Source organism: Platichthys flesus, chromosome 18, assembly GCF_949316205.1.
Source record: "Platichthys flesus chromosome 18, fPlaFle2.1, whole genome shotgun sequence".
In the NCBI taxonomy this organism is placed as follows: Eukaryota; Metazoa; Chordata; class Actinopteri; order Pleuronectiformes; family Pleuronectidae; genus Platichthys; species Platichthys flesus.
This window is the reverse complement of record NC_084962.1, coordinates 2,156,951-2,174,469: the sequence shown is the minus strand read 5'-3', so window position 1 is coordinate 2,174,469 and position 17,519 is coordinate 2,156,951. Positions and strand designations below refer to the sequence as shown.

The 17,519-nt window shown below is 40.8% G+C and overlaps 2 protein-coding genes across 2 annotated transcripts in view; one reads left to right on the top strand and one right to left on the bottom strand.

Moving 5' to 3' along the window:
• The window catches only part of nt5dc1 (5'-nucleotidase domain containing 1), a 59,843-nt gene extending 44,438 nt beyond the window's left edge, over nucleotides 1–15,405 (bottom strand). Inside the window, exons 1-6 of the mRNA XM_062411524.1 lie at nucleotides 15,063–15,405; nucleotides 13,680–13,771; nucleotides 12,120–12,191; nucleotides 11,926–12,035; nucleotides 11,705–11,784; nucleotides 11,527–11,608 (exon numbers count right to left, since the gene is read on the bottom strand). Coding sequence (XP_062267508.1) covers nucleotides 11,527–11,608; nucleotides 11,705–11,784; nucleotides 11,926–12,035; nucleotides 12,120–12,191; nucleotides 13,680–13,771; nucleotides 15,063–15,155 — 529 coding nt within the window. The 5' untranslated portion in view covers nucleotides 15,156–15,405. The remainder of the gene's footprint in view (nucleotides 1–11,526; nucleotides 11,609–11,704; nucleotides 11,785–11,925; nucleotides 12,036–12,119; nucleotides 12,192–13,679; nucleotides 13,772–15,062) is intronic.
• col10a1b (collagen, type X, alpha 1b) lies at nucleotides 5,784–11,416 on the top strand. Its single transcript, XM_062411523.1, has 3 exons — nucleotides 5,784–5,895; nucleotides 6,284–6,416; nucleotides 9,030–11,416. Exons 2-3 carry the CDS (start codon nucleotides 6,299–6,301, stop codon nucleotides 10,883–10,885), a joined length of 1,974 nt encoding a protein of 657 aa, XP_062267507.1. The 5' UTR covers nucleotides 5,784–5,895; nucleotides 6,284–6,298; the 3' UTR covers nucleotides 10,886–11,416.
• Nucleotides 15,406–17,519: the final 2,114 nt, after the last annotated feature.

Genomic DNA, 17,519 nt, shown 5'->3' with positions numbered 1-17,519 from the left:
ACTTTCTAGGTAGGTTTTAGTATTGTGCTGAAACTGTACAGATCCGTTGAAACCTTGACGGTAGTTGTGTTTTAATTTTGAAAATAAAGGTTTCAAAAATCAAAAAATCTCTCTCTCTCTCTCTCTCTCTCTCTCTCTCTCTCTCTCAAAATACATTTATTTATGCCAAACACATGCACAGACATGCAATTGTAGGGAAATTTAACCTCTGCCTTTAACCCATCTGGTGCAGGACACACAGAGCAGTGAGCGACCATGTACGGCGCCCGGGGAGCAGATGTTGGGGGAGTAAGGTACCTTGCTCAGGGGCACTAGACAGGGTAGGGAGAATCCTCTTGGATTTTTGGACAGATCAATCCAGTTTCGTCTTTTAGTTTTTTCTCCGTGGAGTCGAACCACGGACGAACCAGAGACCTTTTCTGCCCATAGTCCAAGTTTCTGCCACCAGTCCACCGCCTCTCCACTGATAATGACAATTACACTTTAATGCCAGGTGTTGTTTCTTTAGTATTCTAATTAAATCATGATTAAAATAACACTAGAAAGTGTGGTGTTTGTATTTATTCTAAATCTATTTGTTTAACCTTTACTTATTCATTAATTTAACAAATTTACTCTCTTTATATTTTTTTTACTGGCTTTAGTCAGTTTTGGTCCATAGTTTCCATTTAAGGCAGGCTGAAAAACATGTGCATTAAAGATGTGTAAGAGCTGCTGGGATATAAAGATTGCTAACCTGGATGCCAGACGAACTTAGCCCCGCCCACAACATTTGAGGTCGGGAAGTTCGGTCTGGAGTCGCTCCCTTGGGGAGAAATTATGCCCGACCGGGCCAATCAGATTGTCAGGGCGGGCTTTATACGATGATGGACAGATGATCAAGGGTAACGTAATCAACCACGTCATCAAAGTGCCCTTGGGTTGAATTTGTTTTCAACAAAAATGCCAGCCGCTGAGCTGAGATGTGTAGATGCTGTCATTGAGTCTGTTTTAGAAGACATCGACAGCGCATTCATTTTGAAAGAGGAACAGAGAACGTGGAGGTGACGCCAAAGCACCGCGCTAATCCCTATCGCGCCGGCCTTTGGCTGTTCACACCGGACACTGAAGCGACGCTGAACCGCCGGGCAGCGCTAATAATATCACCCGTTGATCCAGTAGATTAAAAGCATATACTTACTTGTTTCTCCAACATTAAGCAACAGCGTCCCAACATTTGTCTTTCTTGGTGTTGTCTTTATACAACATGTTCCAAGGACCATACAACTCACTGTACTTCTCCACTTCAATTATTAATTTAATGTCATCCATGTTGAGAACTTCGCTGTTTGCTCCGTTAAATGTCGGGTGTCTGGGGTAAATTACGTATTCTCCACTCAAGCCTATGTGGAGAATACGTAGCCCCCTCTCTCTCTCTTTTTATCTGTATCAATGCTTGTGTGGCTGTAGTGGATGGGCAGAGGGGGACATTTAATAATGTCATTGGTCAAATTAAAACTCCAGGACAACAGAAGGGGACTTCAAAGTATGGGGTGCATATTTGATCATTTATATCATATAAAATATGTCATCAATATAGTTTAAAATCGTTTTTCAGTGTGTTCACTGGTGCGATACACTGGCGTCAAGCGCAAAAAATAGACTTGACGCCGAAAAGATTGCGGCGTTTCAGCCTCCGGTGTAACCCGCACAACGTTTTAACATGGGAGTGGATGGGAGCCAGCTGTTATTTAAGGCTTGGCGCTGCGCTGAAGCGTTGCTTCGGAATCGTTTAAGCGTCCGGTGTGAACCCGGCGTTAGTAAATAACACAATGCGCCGCTTAACATACGTCACATACTACGTTGCTCTGATTGGTTGTAGGTCTATCCAATTGAGCGAAGAGGAATTTTATTTCCTGGTTCGGTTGAAACGCGCCCAATAATCACAGCCCAATGGAGCGGTCTCAGACTCACATTCTGACTAGAATTGTGAGTCTGAAAAACGTCAGGCTAAAAGATTGCAACACCAACCCTGCAAAATCAGCTGAATATGAGTTAATGCTGGAGGTACTGTAAAAAGAAAACTACAGTCATTATAGCACTTACTCAGCTTCGACTAAGATAATTGACTTTACAGTAAGTCATTACCTACTCCTAAAATAAATCCTAAAATTAGAGCAAAATCTGATGTGGGAGCAAAAAATAATAAGCGTATTTGGCTTCAATTAACAGCTTTTCTATTATTTTATAATGACTCACTTTGGTGAGATTTGTCATGCAGAAAGAAGACAACAAAATGCAGAAGGATGCAGTAAGGGCCTTTGGTTGCTCTTCTGAATCACAGTCAGCCTCAGGTTGGTCAAGCTTCCAGCCATGGTTTTTGTCTTTAGGTCCCTGTAATTGCAGCCAACTCTCAGCCAGGAGGTCCGGCTTCAGTCCTTCCATTCATAAAGCTCAAAGTGCCTCTTAGTGGCGTATTTGGTTTATTAAAACGTAAAATCTAAGCCACCGTCACTTCCCCGTCAAACACTATCTTTAGCTCCTGCTTTCCACTCTCCCCTGCTGGCTTATAGTTACATCAACCCATCAATTATTCTCCCATTTCTCCCAGGCACCATGGCATCCTCAAATCTCTGGGTCAAATGGACAAAGACAGTGCAAAAACAGAAAATATAAAAATCAAGATGAAAATACTAAATTTCACAAGGGTTAGGGATGGTCACAAGTTACAGACCAGACACTTTAAAGACCTTGTGGGGAGACAGTTTCCACAGTCATGAATAAACTCTGCACCCTGATTTTTGCGATAACATTAAGAAAGAAAAAAATCGAGAACTTTTGTGTCAACTGGGTAACTCCCATCTGCTCATGAGGATAAAGAGATAGAAAGTCCAACAACAGCTAACAGACCTCTGTGGTGAGGCTGTTTCGTCAATCACTGTTTCCATGGACAAGAATAAACCCTGAACCATCAACTACCGCTCAGTACTAGCCAACCTGATAATTATCTGTTGATAGATGCTAATCGCAACAACACACTGCCAAGATATAAAAGAAATGCTGAGGATATAAAGTATTTTAGGGCAATAGTCTACCAAAGAAAATCCTGTCCGATTGAAATCATACCTTCAGTCGCGTAAGTCTACATAAGTTTAACTTAGACCTTGCATTACACCTAGCAGTCTCATTCATGACTTGGGCAAGTCACAAGTTGTGAAAACGGGGAGGGTTGTTAGTTTGTAACTTCCACTGCCGAAAAAGAGGAAGAGGAATTTTGGTCAAAGGGAAAGCTCTATAAACCCACAGTGCACCAACTGGCGAACATATATTGTTAAATTTTAACAAAACACAACAAAAAAGGTAAAATATTATCAAACTTCCTTTCATGAGGTGTCTATGAATCACAAATACAAAAGACAGATGTGACTTGTGCATATACATATCAAGACAATGTGTAAAACAGAGAAGATGTTGGGGGACAAACCCATGTCATCACCAGTATTAATTAAAGCCACTGAAGAAGCATTAAGTCATGTCTGGAGAGCATCGGTGGAATGTTAAGATGTTTGGAGGGGCAAAACAATGGTTACAGCAGACCCTTTCCTGTAATACCACCCACCCTGCCACGTGTGAAAAGAGACTGAGGACCACTCAATATCACTCCGTCAGTTCTGCTTTCCCATACGTCTCCTCTCCTAATTACATGTTTATGCACTCTGACTGCTTTTTGCAGTGCGCAGCACGAGCTTATCCAGAAACAGCATGTGAATCTAAGTGAGCGTTTACATTTAAGCTCCCAGTGGCCAGATTTAGATAGAGAGGCATTAATTTTGACACACCAGAAAAGAAAAGAAAAGATCCAAATGAAATAAAAGGCAGCCAGGAACTCAATGCGGTCACAGCCACTTTCATAGTGAGATGCAGTGGCATATCTGCAGCTTATAAAGTTGTTAAATGTCGACTCCACCCCCCACAATACTCTGTCATTTAATTCAAAGAGTTTACCAAAGATGCCCACAGTTCACTGAGTGCTCATCTGTGGCTGCTGAGACGTTGGCAGATTAAAAGATATGGCCTAAGGGAAGGAAAGTGTAGGCTCTTCCCAAACCAGAGCTCTATTACAAAGTGCTACAATTCGGACTGATATTTACTGTTTATGTGTAAAATCAACATCTGATCGTAAATTCAACCTTCAAGATTTATACAACTTTCAAATGTCTTTTTTTGTCTTTTTCTAATTATTTCTTAACTCTTCAAATTTGTTTTTTTTTAAAGTCTCAAGGATAAAAACTCAGTATTTTGGTGAGAATCATAAAGGTTTCTCCACTATCATTCATCCAAACTTCACCAAACATAGTGCATACCACGTAATGCTACATAAGGCTAACGGATTTCTCAATTTCACCTTTCAAGTGAGCTACAACCAAATAAAAAGAAAAGAAAACAAAACATGGCTCATTTATAAAATATTAAACATGACAAAGTTATAATCAGATAATCTATGTCTCATAATGAATAACTCATTTTGATTAGGAGCACTAAAAGCGTACTTAGTTCCGAACATTAAATTTGGCAGAATATGTGCCTTACATTGTCAAAAACTGTTGCAACAGCGCTACCGTGTGGTCAGTTATTAATATTTTCTTTGATTGATACTATGATGTCCCTTGATTTAACTACGATAATGTTCTTTTTTTATGCTTCAGTTGCTAAAGGCAACAGCAAAATTATTCAGAAAATGCAGAAGTTCTAGTTATAGCATCTTAATTCTGGCTGGTATTGAAAAACACAAATGTAAGGCCTCAAGCAGAATGATTTATGTGTCCTGAACTGCTACTACACTGTGAATGTGAGTGCAGACCTGCAGCTTCTCACAGAAAAACGAGCAAAACCTCACTTCTGCCTCCCAGTGTCTTCAAGCTGAACTGTGGTTGACAAGAATCACAAAGACAATCCACACACATATACCTGCCATCATTAGGATTTAAGACTTTACCATGCAAATATTTTATTAAATTTAATATAGTGCTGGTGGCAAGTTCAGAAATACATCTTAATTGGTGAACCATGCCTGCTGTCTTTCAAACCCAAAACGTACCTACAGGTTATTTTAAATAGATATTCTAACACTTTTGGGTGTCTATTTGAAGCTAAGTTTAAACCCAGATTTAACCAAAATTGAGTGAAAATAGTCGCTGGTACATATAGTCCACCACAGCCTGCCTGTTGCACGGTCTTCAGACTGGAGGAAAATATTGTCACACTCACACAGTCTTTACTTTTCCAGAAAAACAACCGGTCACAAGCCACATGGTCAATTACTTTATGTCTGAAGACTAAAAAATAAAACTTCTGTATGTTTGAGGAGCTAAAAATACAAAAAAAGGGACAGTAGCACTATCAGTTTAACCATTCTGACTCATAAAAGTACAGTGATCAAAGTATAAGGTGCAAGACTGAATAAACTAGGCTAACTTTGAGAACTGCACAAACTGTCTGCCACAATCTCAACTATTTATCATCTGAAAGAGATAAATCATGAAATTAACTTGTCTGTAAAATGTCACCAAACTGAATCTGACAAGAGTCTCCTCACTGCTGCTCTCTGCACACAGAATGAAGCAGAAGAGGGCAGGGAGGGGAAGGGAGGAACATCACCCTAAAGTGACTTGCCTCCTGAGGACATGGCACCCATCATTAAAAGATGACATCAGAGTAGGGAGGGCCTCCGACGCGAGGTAGACCCTTCAAGATGCTGGAGAGCAGTTCAGTATAAATACCTTGAGCCCAGTGCCCTGGGAAGCAGCAGCTGCCACTCAGACTGATAGACTCCTCAACCAAGGATATAACAGCAAGGCACTCGGACAGCAGCCCCCGACCCCCCCCCACTGTTTCTTTGGAGCGTAAACCTTCACGGTAAGATGGCTTTTTGTTCCTGACTTCAGGTTTGTGCAGTGAGGGGGGATCCCTGCTGCAGCCAGGCTCTCACTGAGGAGAGGGCCAGTGTTAGAGCACTGCCGGTTGATGAAATTACAAGTGTAATGAGCCATGTGCTATGGCAGAATTTACACTGAGTGAAAATAAGATAACGCTTCTGCAGCGGCAAAAAAACAACTTTTGACAAAAGGTATAATTGTAGCCTCTCAGAACTGCATGAGTGGAACCATTATTTTCAGCCATGTACTCATTCTGGATCACTTTAAATAATGAGAGAAATGCAGTGACACTTGGGCTAAGCAGCTCTGATATTATAATTCACGCCAACATAACTGCTCCTCCTCATGATTTGATTTTGTCTTTGCAGGTTTGGCTTCACAAGATGGATCTGAGGGTAACCAGCGTTCTCCTTGTCCTCCTAGCTTTGGCTGAGGCAACCCCTGAAAGGTACTACCACGTGCCGAAAGTGAACAAGGGTCCCTACACCGTCAAGAGCCATGGTGAGTCAAGTGTGTCTGTTCAACCAATAATTGTCCAGGTTAAATCAAGTAATAACAATGCAGGTACACTAGTAGTAAGATAGATACGTCATTCATACAAACAGAGATGGTGGTCAAATTTAACTGGGGTCAATTGGAAGGATAAGAAATCCTGTATATTTTCTTTATTTTTAGTTAAACAATTAAACTACTTCCAAATACATTGTTTATTTCAAAAGACTGCATCAGCTCCATAGTCCATAAGGTTTTGTTTAAATTTTCAAATAAATCAAATCTAAATGAAATAATAACAATGACACTTAAGATTAAGATCCTGACAAGAGAGACAGGTACACACCAAAGATGTTGTACAACAGTCAACAAATGAAATATAGTTGTAGCCAGCTTTTAAATAATAAAAAAATCACTTAAATTCTTAAGCACCTTATATACAAGAAATGCTGCTCAAAGTGCTTTACATGCAATATGGATGAAATCAGGAATATGTTCAAACGTTATTCAAAAACTACTAGTAACTCACTCTCCATGAAATTACTTAACAAATCACTGTGACTCACAGGAAAAAGTCCAATTACACCCATAGCCTGAATCCCTAATCTGAAATTGTGAACCTCCAACAAGTAAAGCAAGGCATTTCTGTTAAATAATTGTAAATTCAAGTCATCATGACATTTATCATCATTATCATCACCACTCCTCTGACCTTAGGCTTATATTCAGTCTTATGTAACTTGGCAAGAAATTAGAGGCCGCTCCCTCATTAACTGTCAGCAAGGTGCACAGCCAGCAGGTACCTCTCAGTGTCTCATAGGCTGAGAGTAGAAGGATTCAGTTAAACTGATGAACTTCAGTGATTGTGTCCATTTGTTTATAAATGAGAGGGCAGGACTAGCTATAAAAGAGGAATTTGTCATTTATAATAAATAAATCTATAATAAACTTTGGCCATGGTGTAACACTTTATTTTATAACCCAACCAAATAATTATTAAAATTTTGCATTAAAGGGTTGAGAATGTATTTCTCCAGCTTTGCTTTTGAAGAGGTTTTGATGTGGTTTGACTGATGCCTTTGTGTAAAAAACACGACAGTAAGTCAACAATGAGAGCTCAAATTTGACAAATCTCTAAGACAGATGCTGCTACCACGTAGCAGGCACGCCCTAACAGACTGCTTGGGCTCTAAAATCACACCATACAATGAGAATGAATAAAAGATGAAAACAGCACAGAATGCTGAGAAACCACAGTAAATCCAACACACCACAGCAAGTTTACTGTAAATTCACACTACAGAGAAAAAAAGCAAATTTCTTCTTCGTTTGTAGACAAACCAACAAATGAAAAAACTACTCACACTTAACCAATGTGAGAGTGAAATTTGGTAGAACAATGACTAGACGTATGGTAGTACTTTGAAGGTTTTGGCTCAGCTTCTGTCGCCAGTATCACCACAAGGCTGCCAAAAGGTCCAGTTCTGGCCCATTTATTCCCTCATGGGATTTCAGGCAAAGCCATAAGTGGTTGAAAATGACATCCCTGTCAAAGCAGTTCGGAAAAACACCATTTCAAATGAGAAGCCAACACTTATGTTTGAGTCACGTCTCTTTTGGCAACAATATCAACTTTGTAACAGATGCTTTTGTGAATGGTACAAAAAATATTAGAATTAATAAATCTGCAACTAATATTAATTTTAAAAGTAAAAAGAAATATTTTTTCGCAAAGACTGGAAATAAAATGGTTTGAGCCTAATCAGACAACTTGTTGAATCACCCAATGTTCCCAATCTCTTAAGCCCCTGTGATCCCTCTATTGTAATATATAAGTAAAAGGGAAAAAGGATTGTACTTATGTTGACTATGGTGTTACATAACAATTTGTGAGAATTAACCTCCAGTAAAAAAGGAAAAATTGACACTATATACCAGATTTGTACAAACACATGCATTTAATTGACCTTGCCCATGAACTATTCGCTATGTGGCAGGAAATCCTTCAAATTAATGTTGACAACTTGCACAACACTACATTCATGGCCATGGGCAGTGCAGGATAGTAAAGGGTGCAGTATCGAACAGGCAAATTAAACTGAAATGCACAGAAGCTGGTGTACTGGGTCTCACGGTGGTGCTGTGAATACTATCCTGGGAGAAGGAGTGCTGCCCACACCCTACACTACAATCATAGGGAGAGAAGTGTTATATATCAGTCTGTTGTTTTAGGGACTAGAATAACAAACGTTGGGTTATTCAAGGACCATGTTATGCATTATAAAATTCTGTATAATAAAAATTCAGTACGTGGAGTCAGATAACTGTTTGAAAAAAAATTCCCGATCATAAACACTCCATTTGGGTATAAATAAGTAATATAAGTCTATTTTTTGCTTCTTGTATGTTTATAATTTATATATCTACATACAGCATCATTTTAAAATACAGTGCAATATCCTTTTTTACACTCAAAGCTAATGATTTGACAAAAGAGACAGTTCACTAAATCAAATGATAAACTAAATATAGCTATCTTAGATATCCTGCAACATAATCAACTTGTACATCATATTAGCAAAATAATTATATCACATGCATCTATATTTCTATCTTCCCTAGCCGTTGCAGGTGAGCAAGGTCCTGCAGGAGAACCAGGAGAACCAGGCCCAATGGGACCACCTGGACCTCCTGGAAAAAGTGGTGTAGGGTATGCTGGTCCACAAGGCCCACCAGGACCCCCTGGACCCCCTGGCTATACTCAAGCAGGTAAACCTGGTACCCCTGGGGGTGCTGGAAAACCAGGTGCCTCTGGCATGCCTGGTGAGAGAGGTTCAACTGGGGCACCTGGACCAATGGGGCCCAGAGGTGCACCTGGTTCATCTGGAACACCCGGACCTGCTGGACTTTCTTCTGTTGGAAGACCTGGACCAAGTGGTAGTCCTGGAGCAATGGGACAAAGAGGAGAGTCTGGCCTGAAGGGACATCCTGGTATCCCTGGTCTTCCTGGCAACAAAGGGGAGAGAGGTATTGGAGTTCCTGGTGTTCAAGGACAACCAGGCTCAGTTGGACCAATGGGTCCATCTGGTATGCCAGGAAAACCTGGAGTTGGTAAACCTGGTGCCACTGGCTATCCTGGAGAGCCTGGCAAGAGTGGCATGCCAGGAAGAGATGGTGCTCCTGGGCCAATGGGTATGACGGGACCAAAGGGTCACACTGGCGCTCCAGGCACAGGAGCAACAGGAAAGCCAGGTCAAAATGGTACCCCAGGTATGCATGGACCTATAGGGCCTAAAGGTCCACAGGGTCCAGCTGGTCAGCCAGGCTCCCCTGGCATGCCAGGTGTTGGCAAAACAGGTGAATCTGGAATTCCAGGCAGCAGAGGAGCCCCTGGTACTCCTGGAACCACTGGTCAAAAAGGAGAGCCAGGCCCAACAGGTTTTACTGGTCACCCAGGTTCTACAGGTTCCATAGGACCAGCTGGTCCACAAGGTTCAAGGGGATTTCAAGGTGAGGCAGGCCCAACAGGACCCAAAGGCGATATTGGTATGGTTGGTGCCCCAGGCCCAAGAGGAACCAAAGGTGATCAAGGAGCTCAAGGTTTCACTGGAAAACCTGGTACCCCTGGAGCAGTAGGCCCTGGAGGAATTGCAGGTCACAATGGTCCTCAGGGTCCAAAGGGTTCACAAGGCCATACTGGTGCTCCAGGACTCCCTGGTTCAAATGGCGCCCCAGGGATTAAAGGACACACAGGTTCCCCAGGAGGAACAGGAAAGGCTGGTGAGAACGGAAGACCAGGACCCATGGGACCATCAGGTCCCTCTGGTCCAGCTGGCCCCCCTGGACTTAAAGGTCATCCAGGTCTTCCCGGCCCACCTGGTCCAGCTGGCTTCACAGCTAAGGGCGTTTCTGGTCCCCAGGGTCCACCTGGAAATCCAGGGTCAAGGGGTCATGATGGTCTTCCAGGCCCATCTGGTCCTCCTGGTCCACCTGGCCAACCAGGAGAGATTGTCTACCACCATGAGAAGAGCATGCCAGTCAAGTCCCATGAGGTTGTAATGTCTCATGAGATGATGAAGGCACCCATGTCTGCATTCAGTGCTGTGTTAACCAGGGCCTATCCCGAGGCGGCGACTCCTATTCAGTTCAACCAGGTTCTGTACAATGGGGAACATCATTATGATGCCAACAGTGGTGTATTTACCTGCCAGATTCCCGGCCTCTATTATTTCAGCTATCATGTTCATGTCAATGGTGCAAACGCATTGGTGGCTCTCTACAAAAACGAGGAGCCTATTGTTTTCAGTTATGATGAGTACAACAAGGGCTTCCTGGATCAGATGTCAGGCAGTGCTGTTGTTATGCTGAATCCCAATGACAGAGTCTATGTACAGGTCCCTGATGAGGAGAGTAATGGTATATTTGCAGCAGATAATGTTCACTGCACTTTCTCTGGGTTTTTGATTGCCTCAACGTGATTTAATAAGTCCAAGTTCACCTAAAACCTTACATACATTGAACAACTCAGAAAAATAGATCAGTTTTCAAGATTCCAATTAAGATTTTGTATTGAAGAAACAGAGGAATTCTTAGTGAGTGCTCACTAAAATGTTATAATACGTGGTTAAAATTCATCCCGTTTCCCAGTTCATCTTGTGTGTTCCTTGGCAGTTTTAGGAATCATGAAACAATATTGGAAGATATCTCAAGTGGTGCTTTGTAACTGCCTGTAGAATTTACAGTACGTCTTATTTGTGTTTGGGTTTTTTCATGAGTGTTTTGAAATTTCATGTATTATACATTCAAAAAACAAACGAAACAGTTGTATTATATGTTATTAGAGATCAGCACATTCTCACAAGCACTGTGACTAGAAAAAACACAGAATGAGAAATTTGAACTGCATATTTTTCAAAACAACTCTGTCCCATTGGATGTGTTAAGTTATGTACCACTTACTGATCAATACACGGAATAAAAGTTCTAGTCTAAAAAAGAAATATCCTCCCTGTGTATTGTGTGTGTTGTTCATCCTTATAGTTGGGTTCCTTGACAAGAAGACATCAGTGGTGAGCAATAAACTAAAACGATTGTGCATGCTTTGGAATGAACAGCATACCTTTGAATGCAGATGTGTTGTAATTGTGGTCAATGGCAGCGACCATGTCCTTCCAAAAGTCGGAATTCACCTCATTTCCTCGCTGTTAACATGAATATACAGTTTGATTTTAATATGTTTTTCCAAGTAGAAATATTAAACAGTAATATGAAGCCACACAATCTACATTATAAAGTACCTTGTGCAGCATGTCCACAACTCTTCCACAGAGTAGAGCCCCAGGTAGATCAAAGTAGTTGTCATAGAAATAGTACTTTGCTGCAAAGAGAAAAATAGATTAGTAAATCAATGAAAATCCAGTGAAAGGTGAAGTGAAACAAAATCCGAGATAAAACACATTAGCTGACATAAGAGCCAACAGCACACAGCTATAGGTATTAACGAAGGATTTAAAAATACCAGATCTGGTGAAGGAGGTATTGAGGCTGTTGAAGTGCTTCCACTCCCTTTTAGGACCATAATGTTTGATTATCTCTTCTATGCTGAGGTCATTGGTTCCATGTGTCGCTCTGATCAAACAAGAAAAAAAACTGTTATCGCACTGAATCAGTGAAAACAATTAGAACCTGTACAAAGAGAGAAAAGCAACCTACCGCAAGACAGTTCCATCTTCAGCCAACTTCACAAGGTTTCCCTCCTCCAGATCCACCACTAGTCCTTTAAAACTAAACACAAAAATTAAGAAGCTATAAAGACAGGAATCCATATCATCACTGTTGTCCTGTATTTAGCATGGAAACAAATATTTACTATATTTGATATAGTCTTGCAAAAATGCCAGACCCCATCACCTCATTGCTTTTAAGATTCTGTTAAACTAAACGACTAGACTAGATGGAATTATTATTTAGATGAAATTGAAAGGTTCACAAGCCCAAGGGTCAGGGGCCACTTGACCATTCAGTAGGTTATAGATGTTTGCAGTTGTTGCTTGGCCTATAATTAGAGCACTGTATCTCTTTTTTAAGGCTGACTCACTGATTGCAGTTTTGGCTGATTCCCATTTCCTTTCTCTATAAGATCTATAATTGACAGCATACACAACGATTTTTGAAACTTTTCTTTAATGTACACATTAACTGTATCATGGGCTATTAAAATAACTTTCTCATTTTCTCCAAAGCTGCACCATGTTACAGGAACGTCTCTCAAGACCAAACGAGTTAAAAATTACAGGACCGAGCTTATTTATACAGATTAAGAATACAATTAAAATCAAATAGCATAAAAACAAATCTATCCGAATACCTCAAGAATTTATATAGCTGGTTATCTACTCCCCCTAGATTTCAATAATTGAACGTCTTTGGTCTTTTCATTACTGGTGACAGAGCTAAAAAAGACACCTGGTTCATGCTCTGCCCTCTCAATAACTTTAGTGTCTTTGAAGAACCCCAACATCAGTGTCACTTGAAGCAATATTTTTAATTCCAGGTGATTATCTTTTGCTTGTAAATTAAAGGTCAACGTCAATAAAAAATAATCACGATATTTCCAAAAATAACCGAGCGACAAAAAGGCTATATTGATTCAGAAAAATATTCCACATTATATTATTTCATATGTTAAGTGACGTTATTAAGATGTTACACTGAAGTCAAAATATATATAACCTATGACTATAGACATGACCCAAAGCTCAAAAATGCATTTATAAATAATATGGTAGGAAAGACATCATCCTGATGTCACATAACTGATGTCACATTACTCTGAAATTGTAGTAATGCATTAACTTTTGCAAACAATAAGACCCATAGCTTGTTTAGCATAACCAATCATTTTCAATGATATGGTGTAAATGATGCCACGATGATGTGAAATGTCATTATTATTTTAATAATAGAATTATTAAAAAATAATCATAATAATTAATAACATGATTATTATTATTAATATTGTTATTCAAGCATCCATCCACATAACTTTTTTCATTAAGTTTTACTGTGGCTGTTCCTCCACAGCTTAATATGGCTGAATATCTTTCAGATATTAAATGATTTCAAAGAGATGGAATCCAATGATATTGCTTGAGGTGGGTATTATATGTATACAGTTTGTATATCCCTGAAAGAGAAACATTAAGGTATTAATTAGAGCTTTTTACATCAAACTTCCCCTCTTGGCTGTGGAAACCTCTGCTGCCGACTCACCAGAAGTCCCATGTAGCAGGGGTTAGGTTCAGCAGGTCCTTGTCATAGCCTTTATGCTCCACTAGATACCTGGCAAAGCTCTCATAGATGAGCTGCAAACACATAAAGGAAATAACATCAGATTGAGCATTGGGCAAATCACTTTTTTTTTTTCTAGGTGTGATAATTGAAATTTGTGTATCCACCCAGTGTCAGGTTTGCATCACTGCTGATTGGAGCTGGAGCTGTTAAATAGCTTATTTAAAAAAAATTGATTGTAGCATTTCACACTGAAAACATCCAGACGTTCATCTAGTTCTTACTAAACTGATGTGTGTTTAAGCGATCATGTTTCTCAGAAGTCTTATTATAATTAGTTATTTGATGCTGTAAAAAATGGGTGCGACATCATCACTGACAGCAGTGACTGACTGTTAATTGGTCGAGCAGAAGTACGCACGGAACCACGATACCGAGGCTGCACTCCACGATCATCAAACTTATGTTAATTGATTTAAATTGGTGATGATATCAGCGACTTGTCAACACGTAGCAACATTTTCGCAGCTTTTCCAAGTTGTTGTTCCAGCTTGAGATGGCATTCAGGTGAATTTACCTAGGCGGGGAGTCATTTTTCTGATTATTCAGACAACACATGAATGCACAGTCTGGCTCTGAATGACATCGCCAGCACAGATGGTAGCACTGGTGTCAAGGATATGTTGGCCTCATTTTTGTCCAGTGGGAGGAAGTGGAGACAGGTCAACCATCTTTACCCACAGTCACTGTACATCCCACGCTGGCATCTGATTTGTGGAGATTATGATTCCATCAAGATATATCAATTTTTCCATTAAATTGGTATTTATTTCTGCAATATGCATTGACCCTTGCTGAGTTTTATGAGAAATATTTAGTATCGATTACATCAAAGAAATGGTATCAGCAGTAGTAAACTATATGAGAACCCTGCAGTGCATTAACTGGACTATACATGGGAGAGAGCATGAGTCAACTCCAGGTGAGACTGCCCATCACGATGCTGCTGAGCTGTGGTTCAGTCTCTTCATGTACGAGCACAGTGGATGGTGATGTGAGAAGCCGCTGGCTGCCAATAGGCCTCGGAGGGGGGGAAGGTTTGAAGACATGGGCTGTGAAAGAGCATCAACCTGTGAGTCACACAGAGATTGCAGCATCAGTCCGCGCACACACGCATCTGTCAACGTGCAACCACCAACCGGCCCACTGCAACACGCGTTCCCATCGTGTCTGTTCACACTGAGGTGACGAGCGGCCGCCGAGCCTATCGACAACACGGAGCTATTTTTAATTCAGATGTGTTGCGGCGGATCGAAGCGGCACTGCCACCGCATGACTGTCGCTATCACGCACACGCGCACTCACCCTGGAGGTCTCCTTCAGATGGTAGCGGCAGAGCGTGTGGTCCAGGTCGAAGCCGATCACATCGCAGTCCGACAGGCTGAAGTATTCGCTCATTGTCGCTGGAGCTGTAGGACGCTAGTTCACACACATGAACTCGTGCACGGCAGCACCACACTGCCGATGAGTCAATATCACCGCCTGAGTGAGAGGATGGGGCTACGCTGTGCACACGCTCAGTCCTCGCTAACCGTGGCGCGGAAAGAATCCCCCCAGAGCCGGGTCCCTCTCAGCCAGCACCGACCACCCCTGCCTGGCGATCGTCTAGAAGTTGGCCGCTCGGAGGAAGGAGCTGAAGCTCGTGTGCGCCAGGAGGAGGCGGTAGAGAGGCGTTAGGCGAGTGCGTACAGTGCTTCCGGGTGTGCAACGAAACCGTAATGCTGCGTTTACGTGCGCAAGGGGAATTTGTTAACCACAATCGGATTTTTCAGGTCCGGATGCAACTTTTGGAAGCAAACATTAGCCCCTAGGCCACTGATAAAGCCCTTTAACTTATGTCTGGTGTGAAGGTGTTATGTCATTTTTGGTATGAAACTGCTGACAAACATTTTTCTGTATATAATAACTCTTACTAAATGCAAAAGGAAAAATCACTCTTGGACACTTCTCAGCACATTTTCTCTGCGCCGATAATTACATAATTGATGCTTGATTATGATGTACAACAACAAGGTTGACTATCCAACAAAACATTTTAAAAGTTTATTTTGCACTTTAGTATTGATACTTTCAGGTGAAAGAGCATATTTAATGACCATGTTACATCAAGCAACTTTACTGCAGTTTGTGCTTGACTGTGCTGCTCTGTTCTTATTTCATATTTTACCCACACTACTCAGAGATTTGTCTGATCTCAGGCATAAAAAAACTTACTATGCTATCGCATATATTAGGGACGTGCACTAAAACAGACATTATATACTTGCTACCCGCTCTTGTCTCTTTGCCATTTTTCTTCCTGTCAATGCCACGAGCAGAATGCATGAGGGAATATATTGCTCTGTTATTGACCATCAGTTGTACATTACGTTTCACGATGCATTTTGGAAGACAATGAGTTTACTACATAGTGAATTGAAAAATGTACATCACATTTGGATAGCACTACAACTTGGCCAATTTACTCGCGATTATTGAGTGATTTCAGACACAGCCCATGTTTGCCAGTGTCCACAATGAGATCCAATAACACTGTACATCTCTCTTTACATCCCTCACTCTTTTGTGCAGGTCCATGACAACAACAAACAAACAACTTTGACATGTTGTTGTGTTTTCCTGGTTTTCAGTTTGTCTTTAATGTGTTCAACTGCGTAAAAAAATTTAAAAAAAAGAATTCATTTCTAATTCATTTTCTTCATTTCTAGAGCTTTTGATTATCAGCCATAACATTTTTACCATCCAATGTAGATTTAGCAGAAGCAACAAGTTGGAAACAACAATATATGCCACTAGTACCTATGATATCAAGTTGGTTTTAAGAAAAAAGGTATTTCATTTGCAAAGGGATAATTCTGTCGGCTAAGATTGGATCGTTTAGCGTTTCTACATTAGGTATACTACACACTATATGAGTAACTTAACATTAAATTTATTGCAGAACGACACTAACAACAATGTTAAATTAAAGAAGAAGCTCGCTGGAAGTCTTTGGCAAGGGATTATTTGCAATGGTTTATGGTATGCATAGTGCCTTCACTCTTAATTATATGCACAGTCTTGCACCTTTGCCTTTTTTTTTACGATTTGTTGCAATGTTGTTGTTCCATATTAAATGTTTCCCGAATTGGGACAGAGCTTTTGTCCCCAATTAGGGGTTTTTAGTCTCCAAATTTAGCCAACAACAGAAACACACACACACAACAATAAATTACACATTGTTTTACTATCTCTTTAAAAGAGTGTCTGCGTAGATCGCATATCTTGAGAACAGTTGTTTGTCCATCGCAACAGCATGTTCACTTTAATTGCTGCTGCTCAGTTACTGCAGGTAACTTTATAGTTTCACAAAATAAAAGCTGCAACGAGCATTAACACGGCCAAGGAAACAACCCATTTCAAACAGACATGTTTAAGATGGAGACTGCACCAGTTTATTTGAATGAGAGGAAAAAGCATGTGCACCCTCAAATCTATCTCAGGTTGTTGTGAGGAAACTCATTGACATAACACATTCCCTAGCCCCTTACTCTAACTTTAACCATCACATCATTACAATGATGGTATTGAACTAAACTTGGCCCTTATAGCTATAGAAAGACCTGCGCACACACACATAACCCTAACCTAACCCCCATTCTAACCCTCAAGTAAAAGTACATAGCTAATGAGCAGTGCTATGCTCCAACATGGCCGCCAGAGGACACCTGAGTGATGGTGACGTGGGCCGCTCCCCATTCCAGAGCAGGTGCAGGTGATTTC

Coding starts and splice junctions, on each gene's coding strand:
- col10a1b (XM_062411523.1), top strand. CDS start 6,299: ATGGATCTGAGGGTAACCAGCGTTCTCCTTGTCCTCCTAGCTTTGGCT. Junction 6,417..9,029: donor CTACACCGTCAAGAGCCATG/GTGAGTCAAGTG, acceptor TATCTTCCCTAG/CCGTTGCAGGTGAGCAAGGT.